This window comes from Anarhichas minor, unplaced genomic scaffold (assembly GCF_050575085.1).
Source record: "Anarhichas minor isolate MPS153535 unplaced genomic scaffold, ASM5057508v1 ptg000028l, whole genome shotgun sequence".
In the NCBI taxonomy this organism is placed as follows: domain Eukaryota; kingdom Metazoa; phylum Chordata; class Actinopteri; order Perciformes; family Anarhichadidae; genus Anarhichas; species Anarhichas minor.
In genome coordinates, this window is record NW_027466474.1 from 14,044,615 (window position 1) to 14,060,995 (window position 16,381).

Below are 16,381 nucleotides of genomic sequence, written 5' to 3' on the forward strand. Positions count from 1 at the left end.
CTCCGTCTCTCTTGCTCTCTACACCAGCACCCCCTCCATGAAAAATTGAAAAAAAAAGAGCTGACAGCGGAGGCCGGGCGGCAGCCGAGGTGTCAGCGCTTTCCTTTGACCAGGAGCGAGGGAGGGGGGAGAAAGAGAGAAAGCATAAAAAGGGGAGAAACAAAGAAACAGATAGAGGAGAGCGGGGATGGAGGAGAGATGGGACATCGGGGTGGGGGTGGGGGGGGGTGGGGGGGGGGGGGGGGGGGGTGAGAATGAGTCTGCCCCGGCAGCAATTCCTGAAGCCGCGTCTCTCCTTTTTCTTGCAACTTTTTTCACTCATCCCTGTGTGTGCAAAAACTGGGCAAGTGGAGATAGAATTTGAGAGGAGGGAAATTGATTCCAAGGTGTTATGGGGCTCATGTGGTGGGGATAAGGCCGACGCAATAACACCTACATAATGCATCGGAACACGATCGCGCATCCACGCCGTGTGCATCCCCGAAGCTCACATCACAGGGTTCATGTATATATATATACAACACAGCAGACGCAATGGGCCTTTCCCATTTTAAATATTCAATCGTGAGCAAAGGGTATGCATAACGGTTTCTTTCATTGCGATGAACACGGGTACTCCCCGCGCTGTAAATACTCACTATAGCACACCGAACGTGTATTAATCCACAGCTGTGAAATAGTCCACCACACAAATGCAGCGCATCCACACCGGGCAACGCTTTGGCAGCAAGCTAAGGGGGGAAGAGACGAGTAAAGAGCTGACAGAGTGAGGAGCGAACACACCGGAGCAGTCTCATCCCACCAGCACACGGTAACACAACAGAGGACAAAAGAAGAGGAGAAGAGAAAGGAGGGAGGGGAGTCGTGGAGCGATCTCTTCACAGAGCAATCTGTCACTCGCTCTCTGCGAGATGGTGAAAAGGCCTCCAAATAAAAGCCGGAGATGCTGTCAAGTTGAAAGAAGATTGTGAGAGGTTGAGAGGGGGGGGGTTGGGAGCGAAAAGAGGAAAAAACAAAAGAAGAAAAGAAGGATCCTTATGGTTTATAATTGTCTGTTTTGTAAGACTTGCCTCGGTTTCCGTGCTGTCGGTTACCTGCCACTTTGTTAGCAGTGTTTTTGATTGCATTAACAAAAAAGGCAAAGTGGCGCGCTATAAAAGCTGCACGTATTGATGACAGATCAGACTCACAGGTTTGGCCTCCTGTATTTCTTTGTCTTGATGAGCTTTCAAGTTTGGCTTTATTTTTCACATCAGTCTTGTAGACAATCCACTGTTCAAGTCATATGTCCTCACACTCCTTCCTCTTCTCTCTCTCTCTCTCTCTCTCTCCATCTCCATCCCTCTGTGTGCAGCGATCAACTTGCTGGGTTTGACATGGAAGCTCAAGCCGTCCGACGGCCCTGTGTTAAACAACGGACTGGGAGCTGGCTTGCCTGTCAACAGCGATGTGGCCACGCTGCCCTCTGGAGGCAGAGGTATGAACTGCAGCACACACCCACACAACCCTCCCCCCCACACACACACACAAGAGTCCACAAACACACACACACACACACACACACTGCATGCAGAGCTACGCAGCAAAACATTGCAGCCTGCCATCGAAGAGGATAAGGCAGGTGATATTCACATTGTCAACAAATCCCATGAGAACACCAAAACCAACAGTGTATTAACCTACTTACAAGCACTGCCTGTGTGTTGAAAACCCGACGTTTCCTCTGTGTCACGGAGCTCCATTGTTGTCCAAAAAACAAATAAAAACACATCAGTGAGCCGCACTGTTGGTCGGGTAATGTGTTCTTTCGTAACGATGATATTTGGACTCAGCACCACAAGCAGAATACCGGTGCTGTAAATACTCACTGGCTTGCCAAATTAATCTGCAGCTCAAAAAAAAAATAGTCCCCAACAAATGCAGTACTCACTGCTAAAATAAAGCTGTATATTTTTTTTTAACCCATTTTCTTTAAAGATTTACGTGTTCAGTGGAAGCAAATTGGCTTGGGGCTGAGTGCAACAGACGGGGTGGGGAAGTCGAGAAGTATTTGAAGGACAGACTAACACGTCGGATTTGTTGAAAACAAGAGCACCAGTCTCATCCTTTAAGGCTTTTTATTAAATGCTGTGTCTGCTGTGCGTCACATACTAAAACCCCAATAGATTTTTTTTTTTTTCCCCACACACAAACAGGCTCACACCACACTAAAATATTTTCATAATTCATGACACAGTAGCTGTGCTATCAGTGTGTGCTGTTTAACCACTCCGCTGAGTTGTCTCTAGCTTGTTGTATCGTCTCAGACAGAAGTCCCCTCCCCCCCCCTCCCTGCCTTCTCTCTTTTAAGGCCCCCATGCGGTTCTCTATCTATTCTTCCTTCACTCGCTCGATCTGGCTCTGTAACACACACAGCATGTACTATAGGTACGTGTGGGCTGCTGCTCTGTGTCTGTATTCTGTATTAATGAGAGGACTGTTGTGTTGTGTTCCCCAGCCGTCTAGGCCAGATGCTGCTGTTGTTCTTCTCATTGTTACTTTTATTTCTTTGCTATTCCGCACACACGCACGCATGCACACTCACTCTCAGTAGTTGTTTTTTTTGTGTCTGGGACCCAACACACTGCTGTTAGATGACTGACCTGATTGCAGGATGCTGTCTGCGCGTCTTCTTGGAAAGCTCTGCCCTGCACTTCTATCAGCCCTCTCTCGTTTTAGCCCAGACAACAAAGTCCACAGTCTCAAAGGCTCCCACACAAAAGGCATCACCGGTCGAACGTAGCAACACCGGGTTTTAACGTAAACTCGGGGCGTGCCGTTTGCAGAGCTAATGGTGCTCGTCCTCTGCTATTCGACGGCCACGAAGTTTTATTTTATGGCAGCTCATTTCCGGCAAACAGTGATGATTAACTATTGACTCTGACAATCGATGCCCGTAATCACAGATTATGCAGTTTCTTTTCCCCTCGCTCCAGGGCCGTGGGCGGGCCGGAACAGCAGCATAGACACGGGCAACATTGAGGTCGGGAGGCGGGTGACCCAAGAAGTGCCCCCAGGAGTGTTTTGGAGGTCCCTGCTCCACCTCGGACAACCCCAGTTCCTCAAGTTCAACATCTCGCTCGGCAAGGACGCCCTGTTCGGGGTGTACATTCGCAAGGGCCTGCCTCCTTCACACGCACAGGTGAGATCTGGCACCGAGTGCGAGCGAGTTCTAGATTATACATCTCTTACACCTTTAGGGTAAAAGGCTAATCACGTAATTATAATTCCATTCATTAGGAACACATTATCTTCATATTGATCAGCTGCAATGGAGAATGGATTAAGAAAAACCTGCTTGTGTCATGGGACAGCCTAAAATTAATATGTGATTCATTATAATGGTTGTTTGAAAAAACTCATTTAGTCTTAAGAGTTACACTTAATTAAATTTCACAGTAATGTAACTTTTAGTGCCTCTTATTAATTAGAGACTACAGTTAACAGCAGATTTGATTTGTAGAATTGGATAATTGCATCTGAATAAGCGGTTTTGGCTGCCTGGCCTTAAGCTGGTAAAGGCCGTGAAGTTGAGGCCACTGTGCAGCAGTGAAAAACAAAACCTTCTGTGGAATGACAGCCCTCAAGGATCTCTCTGTGGCATTCTTAGTGCTTCTCTGGCATTTTCCAGCCACCCTTACTTCCCCCATCTTTTAATCTTCCTGCATACACAACTATTGGTTATTTTTCTCAGTCGAAAAAAGTGCCAGCGCAGCACTTCATAGTTGAATTGAAGATTTCATACTCACATTCTCGCCTCCCCTGAACCCCACACTTTGTTTTTTCCCCCTCTCCCGCAGTATGACTATATGGAGCGCCTGGACGGGAAGGAGAAGTGGAGCGTGGTGGAGTCTCCACGGGAGAGGAGGAGCATCCAAACCGTGGTCCTCAACGAAGCGGTGTTTGTCCAGTACCTGGACGCCGGTGCCTGGCACCTGGCGTTCTACAACGACGGCCGGGAGAGAGAGGCGGTCTCCTTCAGCACAAACGTCATGGGTGAGACAGAGTCAGCGTTCGTAGCTGCGGCTGGAGTGAGGGAGAGGTCAAATGAAATTAAGCACCAGCATTCAGGAGAGGGAAAGAGGAGGGAGACGAGGCTATTCATTACCAGTGACACCGACTCAAAAGAGCCCTCCACCGATTTAGCATCGCACTCCTGCAGGATAACACTGTCGGACTCACGACGGACAGGTTTTTAGAATAAGAATCGATGCAGCAGAATCAACGTTGTCTTTATTTTGTCTTTGTCGTCAAAACCCAATCCCTACATTACCCACAATTCAACTCAAACGCTTTGGTCATAGGTTCAGGTGTGTCACGCTTGTAGCGACTAATGTAGCCTCGAGCCGCTATCCTCAAGCAGAGACGAGGAGGTCAGGCGAGCTCGATTCTCTCTAACTCCACACCCCCAGATTGTTTTTTTCAACTTTCAAACTTCAGCCTCCAACTTGCTTCAGCGCTGCCGGATGCTGCTGACTCGAGTGGCACCACTTGTTTTCACATATGCAGTAGTACTCTCAAAGACCCGCAGACATTTGATGTGTAAAATTGCTGGGACATGGAAGCATTTCAGTCAGATTTAGTCCCCCATTTTTCAAAGACTTGACACATTCGCAAAAACACTCGCCGGTGTGCACAACGTTGCCGCTAGCAACACAACCATAGCGACATTGTCAAGTAGGCAGGACCGCTTAGTGAGTTTAGAAGATGTGTTTTTGCCAAAACGAAGTGGGATAAATTGACAGTGCGCATTCAAAAACAAAACACAACTTATTACACCGGAGAGCGTGGAATCACTTGGTGTGTAAAAAAGATAAAGATGGATCCAAAAAAAAAAACTGTAAATTGGACGTTTTTAGGACCTGAAACAGCGCCCCAAATGATTTCAATTGTGTTGGAGGCATGAGTGCGAGAACAAGAGGGATGGATAGAAAGAGTCAAGCCGAGTGAAAGAATCCTTCACTGTCAATATCTGGCAGGAGTGCTTTCAGCAGTAAGAGTGGTCGAGAGAGGGAGAGGCAGAGGCGGCGAGGGCAGAATTGGAGCGAGTAGTGAGAGGGGGAGCTGGAGGAGAGACATAATGGTGGGGGCAAAACCAGAATGGAGTGAAGTGGAGTGAAGGATGGGAGAAGGAGGAGCTGAAGAGGGGAATGAAAGAGAGGCCGGCATTAGGGTAAGAGGGAGGCATGGGGCTTAGATCCGTGGGAGAGGGGGAGGGGGGGGTGGCTGAGCACAGAAAACGACGGAGGAAGTGTTCGAGAGGAAGATAGGCTGAGTCATGCTTTGTGAAAGAAAAGTGGAAGCTGAAAGAAAAAAAAAGCATGAGCGAGAGGAGGAAGGGACGGATAAAATGCCTCCTTTTTTCATCTCACCAAACTTCTTTTGGTCTTTGCAAGTGGGTTAAGAGGCACTGGAAGGTGGATGGGGCACTGAAGTCATGTACGAACACCAGCCAGAAAAAAAACACACACTCACACCAGCAAAAATCTGCGGAGATGCACCAAACAACCACACCGGGATGAAGTATTAATGACCTCGGTGGGGGGCCGGAGTGAGCGGTAAACAATCAAAACGGGGGAGAAATGCCAGAATATAGCGAAGAGGGAGGGGTGAAGGAGCAGAGGACGGGGTTGGAGCGTAAAGCGCTCTTATTTTCTGATATAGTGAGCAGGGAAATGATGGATGGGTGACGGCGTCTCGAAGAATGTCTGATTCGAAATGCATTCTCCCCACGCTGTGAAAAATGCATTGAAAAAGGAATGCAAGGAATCTTTGAGGAAGACGCTTGCTTTTGATGTGTGTGTGTGTGTGTGTGTGTCTGTGTGTGTGTGTGTGTGTGTGTGTGTGTGTGTGTGTGTGTGTCTATGTGTGTGTGTGTGTGTGTGTGTGTGTGTGTGTGTGTGTGTCTATGTGTGTGTGTGTGTGTGTGTGTGTGTGTGTGTGTGTGTGTGTGTGTGTGTGTGTGTGTGTGTGTGTGTGTGTCTGTGTGTGTGTGTGTGTGTGTGTGTGTGTGTGTGTCTATGTGTGTGTGTGTGTGTGTGTGTGTGTGACTGTGACTGTGAGACTACCGAGCGCCTTGACTCCATTTGTAGCATCTTAAGGAATGAATGGTGCCAATGATTTAATCGAATGCTTTGATGCCTGCCATCCAACTCTCTCACCCCTCCCCTCTTCCCCTCGTCCCCTATCTCTCTCTCTCTCTCTCTCTCTCTCCCTCCGTCTCACTTCTGTCGTCTTCACAGATTCAGTGCAAGAGTGCCCGCGCAATTGCCATGGCAACGGAGAGTGCAATTCTGGTGTGTGCCACTGCTTCCCAGGATTCCACGGCATGGACTGCTCCAAAGGTATTAGCCGCTTGCAAATGTGGGGGTTTTTTTCGGTTCCCGTCGCATCTGAAAAAAAAGTTCTGCCGTTTCCGCCGTCTAATTAGACGAGCGGGCACATTTCAGGGGGCTCCGTGCGGCAAGCAGAGCGGATTAGCGAGGTGGCGCACGGCCCGAGGTGGAGCCGAGACAAGATGACTGATGATGAATGGCAGCTCCCCCAGCCGACGTCTCCCTGGCTCTGTGCTCACCTGGGATAGACAGCTTTGATGAATAGTTTAGTTACCTCTGCCTGTAATTACTCTTCATGTCATCGCCACTCTCCAGCCCTTTAACCACTCTATTGCCCTCATGCACTGCTGTGACGCGTCGGTGGGGCTTCTCACTGCTTTGAGAATCCCTAAAAAGCCTCCTAATTGGTTTAATCTCTCCCCTCCCCCCCACACCCTTCTTTTCTCCGTTCCTCCAGCGGCGTGCCCGGTGCTGTGCAGTGGTAACGGCCAGTACGACAAGGGCTCCTGCGTGTGCTACAGCGGCTGGAAGGGACCCGAGTGCGACGTCCCCGTCACGCAGTGCATCGAGCCCCTCTGCAGCGGCCACGGCTCCTGCACCGACGGCAACTGCGTGTGCTCCATCGGCTACAAAGGGCCGAGCTGCGCAGAGGGTGAGAGGGGGGGCGGAACATGAATGTTTGCACCAAAACAAACGCGCCCGCAGACTCACAGCTACACTCCTTCACACTCCAGTCAGACAGCTCATCATAGCATAATCTTAATCTGAGTTCTCTCTCTCTATCTATATATATATATATATGATACCGCAGCCAAACACATGAGAGACTTTATTAAGGGATGAAAATAGCTTCTATTGATCCTTAAGAAGGATCAGGCTGCCACATTCTCGGTCATCAGAAAGCTAGAAGAAAGAGAGAGGGATAAGAGCTGGAGGGGGAGTCAGGGCGGCGGTGAGAGGTGAATATGTATGAAGGCAGTGAGAACTGGAGAAGGAGGGAGAGAAGAGAGCGCAGGGTGAAGATGAGGAGATGGGAAAGAAAGACAAAGGGAAGAAAGGAGTAGAGCACAGGGCCGGAGAACAAGGTCAGCATTTTCTCCTGCTCTTCTCCTCCCTCCCATCTAATTTTTTTTCCCCTTCTCCTTTGGTCTCAAATCTGATATTCATCACAGCAGAGTCCCTCAAACAATTTACCTGGAGTGCTAGCGACATGAAAATCGATAACTGTGATCCGCCGTTTCTGCCGGGCAAACAGAAAACCGAACCGAGGGGCCGAGGTTATGCGCGAGCGCGTGCTTTTTTTTCCCTGACCGTGCGTGTGCATAGGGGTGCGAAGGGGTCAATCATGCCTGAAGAGGAGGAGAGTGAGAGAGAGGTGTCAGACAAAGAGGATGAGGAGAGAAAGAGGGAGAGAAAATGGGAGCGACGAGGACGGAGAGGGGTGGGTGGGTGGGCTCTCTGCCGGGAGGAGGTAATTTGTCAAATTGGTTTTCACTCACTGCTCGGACTCAGAGCTGCCTGTCAACCTGGCAGACTGACAGTGTCAGATTCTCGCCTTTGTATTCGCGCATACACACCACTGCTTAAGCGGGGCCCGCACACGCGCGCCGAGCGCTCGCGCCGAATAATGTGTCAGCGAGACTCGCTGCCGTTTGCTGCTATGCCCAATGCAATTATAGACCCGGCTATTCATTATCGTGAGCTTTAATTGCCTTAGTAATACGTCTGGTAATATTTTTTTCTTCTGTTTCATCGTCGTTTTGTGTACACAAAGAGTGAAAATATATCCTTTGTGGCGTCTCTTTCTCATATTTAATTTGTGTCTGGAATCAGCTCTGATGTGACGTTTTCTAGCTTGTGGTTGTTTTTTTGTTCATTTCTCTCTTTTTTTCTCCCTGTTATTTTTTCACATGTGTGTATCTCTGGCTTAATGCAGTGGATTGCCTGGATCCGACATGTTCCAACAATGGCATCTGTGTGAACGGGGAGTGCCACTGTAAGCCAGGCTGGGGTGGGCTCCACTGCGAGCTGCCCAGGGCCCAGTGCCCAGACCAGTGCCACGGCCACGGAGCCTTTATACCAGACACCGGGTTGTGCAGCTGTGACCCCAACTGGATGGGACCTGACTGCTCTATGGGTAAGTGCGACCGCAGCGCCGCTCCGGCTGCAGTAAAGCGGAGTAAAGAAGGAGTTTGGGGTGTCATACTTAGGGAGAAAACGAGCTTCTGACTACCCATTGTTGCAACTAATTGTGTGGTCCCCCTAGGATACAGGGCTAATTAGTTTAGCATTTTATTTAATACTGTTTGGGTTTTCAAACTGTGTTTGGATGAAATCTACAAAACCACAACCGATGCAACTTGCTCAGAAATAGAAAACAGCAACTGTTTTAATATCTAAGCCAAATTGGAGCAAACAGAAACCAAAAAATGTGACATGTTTTACTGTCAAGGCTATATAAAATCTTTTAATAGACCGTCAGTGACACTATAAGGTTATTTTATGATTATCAGGGTAGTGCTCAAAATCCGAAATGGGCAATGCAAGGCACTTTTATTTGTACAGCGCATTTCATTACAACAGGCTTTACATAAAAGTAGAAACATGCAACAAGTATAAAGAAATAGTAATTTATAAAATGCAAGAAAAGGCAGCTACAGCAACAAAAGAAAAGTCTAAAGGAAAATGAAGAACAACCACCCACAGCCAAGCACATAACAAACCCCCGCACACAGCCCACACACACACACACACACACACAGCAACTATTCATAAGCCTAAGACAATTAAAAGAACAACTTTTAATTGTACTTTTGAACATCACAGCTGTGACAAATCTCAGGTCCTCATCAAGGCCAATGATGGCAATAGGAAGAAGAAAATGGAGGGCGCCTGCAGTCACTTCCTGTGCACGAGGCTCATAACTCCCAGCTGCACCCCTGGATGGAGTAGAACAACAAAATTGATATTGCTTGTAAAAGTAGCTGAGCTCATGTTTAGCCGCCTTTTATAATAAAATACTCAACTTCCACAAAAAAAAAACTGTTAAGAGGGACGGCAACCTCCACCAGGCTCTCAACGCTTCCCAGTCACAGGAAGAGCTCCAGCATTTTCCTTGTGAGACAGGCAATGCTTAGCTTTAATAAAGACAACATTGTTCCACGCTGCAGGATCCCTCAGCAAGTGTGTATCAAAACATCGGTACATACTGCATTGCCTACGCACCGCGGGGGTCCCGAGCACATGAGCGGGATTGTCACATCTCACCACATGCGCAATCGCTGCCTGCAACATGGGAGCCTCCCAAACAAAGCGGAGGAAATAAACCCAGTCTTCAGTAAAAAAAACCTTGCCGCTGATTTTAACGGGTGTTCAGTGGATAAATGTATTCAGTGTAATGCAGGTTTGATTGTTTTTGATTGTTTTTCCGCTTTGGGCTTTTTTTGGCACTTGGGTAATTTGACATTGTTGCTCAGTGTCACATGGGATGAAGTCAAACAGCAGAGATTCAAAACTATGGTTTAAAAGTGAAAGTTTGTACACGTCCTAGTCATGGATGGGTTACTGAACAGGCCTACCGGGCACAGGCACAGGGGCCCAACGTGTCAGGGCCCCCCCCCCCCCCTTGTATTCACTTCCAAAATGTCACTCAAAGAGACATGTACAGACCACAGAGAGTTGCAAAGTGACCAAGAAGAATCAGAAAATGACTACAAAGAGACACTAAATGACCAAATAGGACAGAAATTGCCTCAAAGAGACACAAAAAGACTATAAAGAGACACTAAAGCACTACAAAGAGGTATAAAACAACTCCAAAGAGACACAAAATGACCACAAAGAGACACATAATCACAAAAAGATTCACGTTGACTACAAAGAGGCGCAAAACACCAACCAAAAGAGGCAAAAGCATCACAGAGTCTGCTTGTCTTGCTCCTCTGTAGGAGAGATGGTGAGGGCTTTTGCATGTCTGTGCCCAATAATTACATTTGAACATGAAAATATAGCTGTTGCAACAACAGATATATGTTACCAGACACAAGAAACTCCAGACATCCTTTTACCTAGTCACCAAATCAGTGCTCACTGAGCCTTATAACCATTGTGTCAGAGTGCACAAATGCAAAAGTAGAAAAATGCAAACCTACAAACGACATCAACTTTTTGAGTCCTGACATATAACGTGTGTGTGACCCAGATCTTTCTCCGTTCCCTTCAGAGGTGTGCTCAGTCGACTGTGGGACCCATGGAGTGTGCATGGGCGGAGCCTGTCGCTGCGAGGAGGGCTGGACCGGCTCAGGCTGCGATCAGCGGGTGTGCAACCCGCTCTGCATCAAGCACGGCACCTGCAAGGACGGCAAGTGCCAGTGTCACCAGGGCTGGAACGGAGAGCACTGCACCATTGGTAAGCGCCTCCATGTATTCGTGTGTGCGCTTGGGCGGGGGGGGGAAGAGTGTGTGTCTGCGTGTCAACACATGGGTGTGCACCAAAAAAAAACAACAAACACCCAGTCAGTCAAAACTGGCAGCTCCTTTCCTCTGTGTTAAAGGTATGTGGAAATGAGAAGTGGAGGCCAAAAGGGAGACTTTTGGGAATTTGAAGAGGGTGAGGGGGGGGTGACGTAAGAGGTGGGCAAACAGAGAGGAGAGGAGTGGAGGTGGTAGGATCACAAAAGAGCACGATTTAGCCGCTTTTGGGTTGCCTCTCAACTGCAGACCCCAGGAGTGTCAGTTTCTTTGGCCTTTGAAACACCAAAGTTACGTGATGAAAGGTAAAACTCTTCACCTCACCGGGATCAAACAAAAAATCTCTCTCTCACATTGTGTGTGTGTGTGTGTGCTTGTGTTGGGTGGGTGTGTGTGTGTGTGTGTGTGTGTGTGTATGCACACAGTTGTGCCAGTGTGTGTGCTGTGAGTGTGCCTTTAAATGCCAGTCAATCACTGTCTCATACGACATCACTGTCACTTTGGATGGATGAGTGCCAGATTTCTGTGATTCACCCAGAGTGCTTTGAGACACAAAGTCTCATTTCCCTGTCACCACAAGCACTGTGATTGCAATCTGATACACACACACACAAACACCGAAACACACACAAAGCAACACACATGTATATGTATGTATATGTATATGTATATGTGTATATATATATATATATATATATATATATACACACCACGCAGGGGAATAACAGTTTGTGATCTCCCCATTTCCCCCATCAGAAAGTAGGGCAGCTTTGACTGCAGCATCAGCCCAAGATGAAAGAGTTGTCAGGCCTCAGCTTGGCGCAAAGCACACTTCACGAGCACCAGACACTGTCGGTGTTAGCTTATCTCAGCTTGCCTGTTCTTCATTTCAGCTCTGCATGATGTTTGCTTGCATTTATTTAAAAAACAATTAAAAAGAATAAAAGAATACTCTCCCCATCTCTTACCTTTTTGCACGTTTTCTCCCACTGCAGACCATGGGAGCATGGTTGACAAAGCAGGTACCGTATCTGACTCTGGTGTTTCTGTTTCTTAGCCTGTGGTGGTAGAAGCTATAGCTGCTGCATTTGTGGGTTTCGGCCTGGCTTGGCTCTGTAGACTCTGTGGTGATATCTGTGCGTAGATCAGAGTGCCAGCCTCGATGACGACTCCCTGCACGCAGCGCACTCCCATTTGCAGCAGTGCGCTGCAGCAGGGGCTCGCTGTCATTGGGCCTCGATGTGTTGTGGGGGTACCGTAGAGCCTAGTGTGGTGGCCAAGTGTCGAGGGGCTGTGCTGTGAACGTGTGGATGTGCATGCATGTGAGCGTGTCTCCCCCCCCTTCCATGTTTTCCAACGTGGGAACACATCAACACACAACCCCGCTCAGGTATTCTAGTCATGTATTGCGTAAACGCCGCTGCTTTCACACGAGGAGAAAATGATGAGAGCCGTAAAGAACTTCTGAGGTAATTGGTGAATTTCATAGGCCACTGATGCGAGGCCTTAATGTGGTGCCGAAAAATACAGAACTGTTGAGTGTGTGCGTGTTTACATTTGTGGCAACAGTCGCGGGCCATGAAAGAGCGTCTAATACATTTATTTTCTGTGTGTGTGTGTGTGTGTGTGTGTGTGTGTGTGTGTGTGTGTGTGTGTGTGTGTGTGTGTGTGTGTGTGTGTGTGTGTGTGTGTGTGTGTGACTCAGCGAGCGTACACTATTAATTGCAGGTTTCTATCTTTTCATCAAACCCATCCTCTCCAACTTAAGCCTTAGAAAGAAAAAAAAGAAAAAATCCAAACAGTTTAGTCAGATCACACAAAGATAAACAGAAGCATGGCTAAGGTTAAAACATTGATGCAAAAAGAGAAGGGCGCAGGTCCAGGGTGAGTTGTCTCACACGCACGGCAAGAATGCTTAATAGATAGCCCCACAGCTGAACCTCTGTCGGGTTACACAGAGCGGCACAGATTGCCTGACAGTACGGGTCCCCGGAGCACCGTTGAGAGTGTCCTCTCACCCTCTGCGCTTAATGGAATAGCTCTCATTGTTTTATGAAGAAGCAGCCCACAGACAAAGGTAAATCGCGGGGTTAAAAAGGGAGCAAGACTGAGAGAAGGGAGAGCGAAGAAGAGCAGATGGAGCCGAAGGGAAAACAGGGTGACAGGTCGGAGAACACGTGGGGTAAAGTCAATCAATATCATTTTCCAAGATAGCTCATTGAGAACAGGAGGAGGAGCAGATGAGGGGCAGTTTATCCAAGGAAGCGCAGAGTTATCCGGTCCATCTATAGAGCAGCGGTCTCGGATTTATGGCTGTGACCTTTACTGTATGACCTTTAGAAGAGGCAGAGTTGGAAACATGGGGAATGGGGAGAACGGAGGGAACTTTTTAGCACAACGTCTTCTTTTATGCTCTAAGTTCTCATTCTCTCTCTCTCTCTCTCTCCTCAGAGTCTCACGCAGTATCTTTCTCTATCCAGTCATATACCCCAACACACACACACACACACACACACACACACACACCCACACACACACACACACACACACACACACACACGGAAGAGTGTGTGTGTGCTGACCCATAACCCAAGGCAATTTCTTCTCCTTTTTAAGGGGATTTCATCAGAGTCCAACTACATTAGTGGGGAGGGTGGACTTAATAGTTTCTGAAATCCCACTTTATTCTAGTTAGTATGAGAGGGATATTGACTGGGCCCCGGCATTAAAGAGACAGGAGTCTCGTGTCGGCCTGCCCAGGCAAGCCGATCAATGCCCGCTATGGATCGTCCTGTCCGGGTGCTTCATAAGTATTTGGCTGCTTTAAATGGCAACTCCATTTAACAGGCAATCACTGCTAACTGCCTTTGTTCCCCGAGCTCAATACTCGGGGACAATCTATTCCAGCTTGACTGTTAATACAGCGTCATGAGCGGTCCCCTGATGCAGAAAATGGTAATAATTACAGATAAAAATCTTTGATTTTATTCCTCTTGTTGAGCTGAAAAACGTAGTTAAGCTTCATGCTTAACCCCCCCCCCCCCCTCCCTCACCTCTTCTTGTGAGTTCAAACAAGATGGCGCCGTGCCTTTCTCAAAGTCCTCTGTTGACTTTCCCTCGTCGCCTGGTGGTTGAGACATATGACAAAAAGCCAATCGGGATGAAATGCCTGTTAATTTAGCTGCTGCCACGGTTTAGATTGCGCCATTTGTATTCATAATGCATGGCTTTATTGATGCGGCGATTTGTTAGAGGGCAAAACCCTACATTGCAACTTGAGTGAAAATATGTTCATTAATCTATTGAGCGGGACTCAATGAAAATCGTTTCATATTCATAATCTCTTACTGGGTTGTTTTGTCCTCCTTCACTCTGTGTCGGCACTCACTACTACTGAGTGGGAAATGTCAGGTAATATCTCTAGGGTACGTTGTGCTGGGCGCGTGTGTGTGTGTGTGTGTGTGTGTGTGTGTGTGTGTGTGTGTGTGTGTGTGTGTGTGTGTGCTTGAGTAAGTGCCTTTGCGTGCATGCACGTATTGTTTTATCAGTCAACCCTGTCTTTGCCTCCATATCCCGTGGGTAGACTTAAGAGTGTCGCATCCTGCTCCCTCATTTATTGAAGAGGAAATCACTGTGACAAGTTTGTTTGAGGCTCTTTGTGCTGCCGGAGAAAACATTGTCATTGTGTGTCATCATGCCTTTTTTTTTGAAGACTCTCCCTGAGTTAAAGGCCTTTTTTTTAAAAAGACGATGGGCAAAATTGTCCCAGCATGGATGCAAAGTACCCTAATGGAATATGAAAATGTCATAGTAAGCTTTCAGAAACAAAAGTATTTATCTCTTGGCATTTAGCGGACATTTGGACCCAATTTAGTAGAAATGTTTTTTTGATTTATAAGTTACCTTAAAGGGCCAGTGTGCAGCATTTAAGGGGATCTATTGGTGGAAATGGAATATAATATTAATAAGTATGTTTTCTTTCGTGTATAACCATCTAAAAATAAGAATCATGCTTTTTGTTACTTACTTCTTGCCAAGAGTTAGATGAGCAGTTTGATACCCCTCTCATATATGTCCGTTCAGTGTGAAGCTGGAGCCAGCGGAAAGCTAGCTTAGCTTAGCATAAAGACTGGAAACATCGGGAAAGAGCTAGCCTGGCCTCGTTCGTACAGGGGATCGTGTGTGTGACTTTTTCTTGGCCGGGCACAAGAACTTCTTGGAGTGTCTGCTGGCTGTCTGGCAACCACGCTGTGGCAGCAAGACTCAATGAGGTCACTGCTCCCAGCCAAGAAATAGACCCGCACAAAACCCCCTCCCATCAAAACTAAATGTATTTGTACAGATTAAACAGAGAGAAGATACAACACGTAAATTAGTGAGCTTCAGACAGAGCTGTTTGCAGTCTTTATTCTAAACTCAGGTTATATAACTGTGTGCAAAAAGCGAATTAGCCTATTTCCCAAAATGCCAAACTATTCCTTTACATTTTCTTTAGCATTACAACCAACCAAAAGTGACCAGATAATACTTTGAGAAGATCGTACTGCCCTCTATAATTGCAAATTTCCTCAACCAGACGCCCATAAAATGTCTGCTTTTCCCTGCATGCCTTAAAGCCACTCTTGAGTTGAGGGTGGCCCCGCTATGCTAGTTACAGAACTTTCTTGGCTTCAGGGCCTCAGATTCTGGTAGAGCTTTTTGCATAAACTAAAGTGAAGGTTTATTAGCTCATAGACTGCCACCACACAGATACACACACACACACACACACACACACACACACACTCAAGCGAACATAATCCCATTCTCTCGTGAGAAAGCATTACTCTCAGGCCATCAGAATCCCATTACCTACACTGAATCATAAGTAAGAGAGAGAGAGAGAGACTGCGAGAGCGAAAGAGAGTGTAATGATCGGGTGGGGCTCTATCAAGTAAGTGTATCGAGAGGTCTGTCCACACATACACACACGTTGGGAAGGTGCGCATTAAAATTGACGTGCTGAATTAAATTGATTCTTGAACAATCGATACTTAACGTATGCCACCACGTGGTTATTAAATTGAGTGAGACTCATTGGTCTATCATAACCATATGAGCATGTGTGTGTGTGTGTGTGTGCGCTCATCCGTGTATCATTGGTGATAAAACAAACAAGCATCACCTTGCTTCTCTCCCATCATCCCTCTCCCTCCCCTTGTCTCCTCCTGTCCTCTCCTCGCAGACGGCTGTCCTAACTTGTGCAACGGGAACGGCCAGTGCACCATGGGACAGCAGAGCTGGCATTGCGAATGCCAGACAGGCTGGAGGGGCCCCGGCTGCAGTGTTGCCATGGAGACCTCCTGCGCCGACAACAAGGACAACGAAGGAGGTGAAATGGGGCTATTATATAAGTGCAGCCCTCTCTTATGAATGCCTACTGTGGAAATAAATGATTGTTAAAGTAATAAAGCATGAGAGAGGATAAATAATGAATTAAAGCTAGGGTAGGCAATTTATGTTTTTGTTATATTCGTTGAAATTCTCTTTACATCACG

At 47.3% G+C, this 16,381-nt stretch overlaps 1 protein-coding gene across 2 annotated transcripts in view; it reads left to right on the forward strand.

Annotated features, from left to right (window-relative positions):
* The window catches only part of tenm2a (teneurin transmembrane protein 2a), a 214,957-nt gene that overhangs the window by 180,792 nt on the left and 17,784 nt on the right, over nucleotides 1-16,381 (forward strand). For both annotated transcript variants that reach the window (XM_076103209.1, XM_076103210.1), the window contains 8 exons: nucleotides 1,355-1,477; nucleotides 2,976-3,181; nucleotides 3,840-4,035; nucleotides 6,282-6,383; nucleotides 6,832-7,026; nucleotides 8,311-8,511; nucleotides 10,597-10,782; nucleotides 16,069-16,215. In XM_076103209.1, the coding sequence (XP_075959324.1) occupies nucleotides 1,355-1,477; nucleotides 2,976-3,181; nucleotides 3,840-4,035; nucleotides 6,282-6,383; nucleotides 6,832-7,026; nucleotides 8,311-8,511; nucleotides 10,597-10,782; nucleotides 16,069-16,215 (1,356 nt within the window). The remainder of the gene's footprint in view (nucleotides 1-1,354; nucleotides 1,478-2,975; nucleotides 3,182-3,839; nucleotides 4,036-6,281; nucleotides 6,384-6,831; nucleotides 7,027-8,310; nucleotides 8,512-10,596; nucleotides 10,783-16,068; nucleotides 16,216-16,381) is intronic.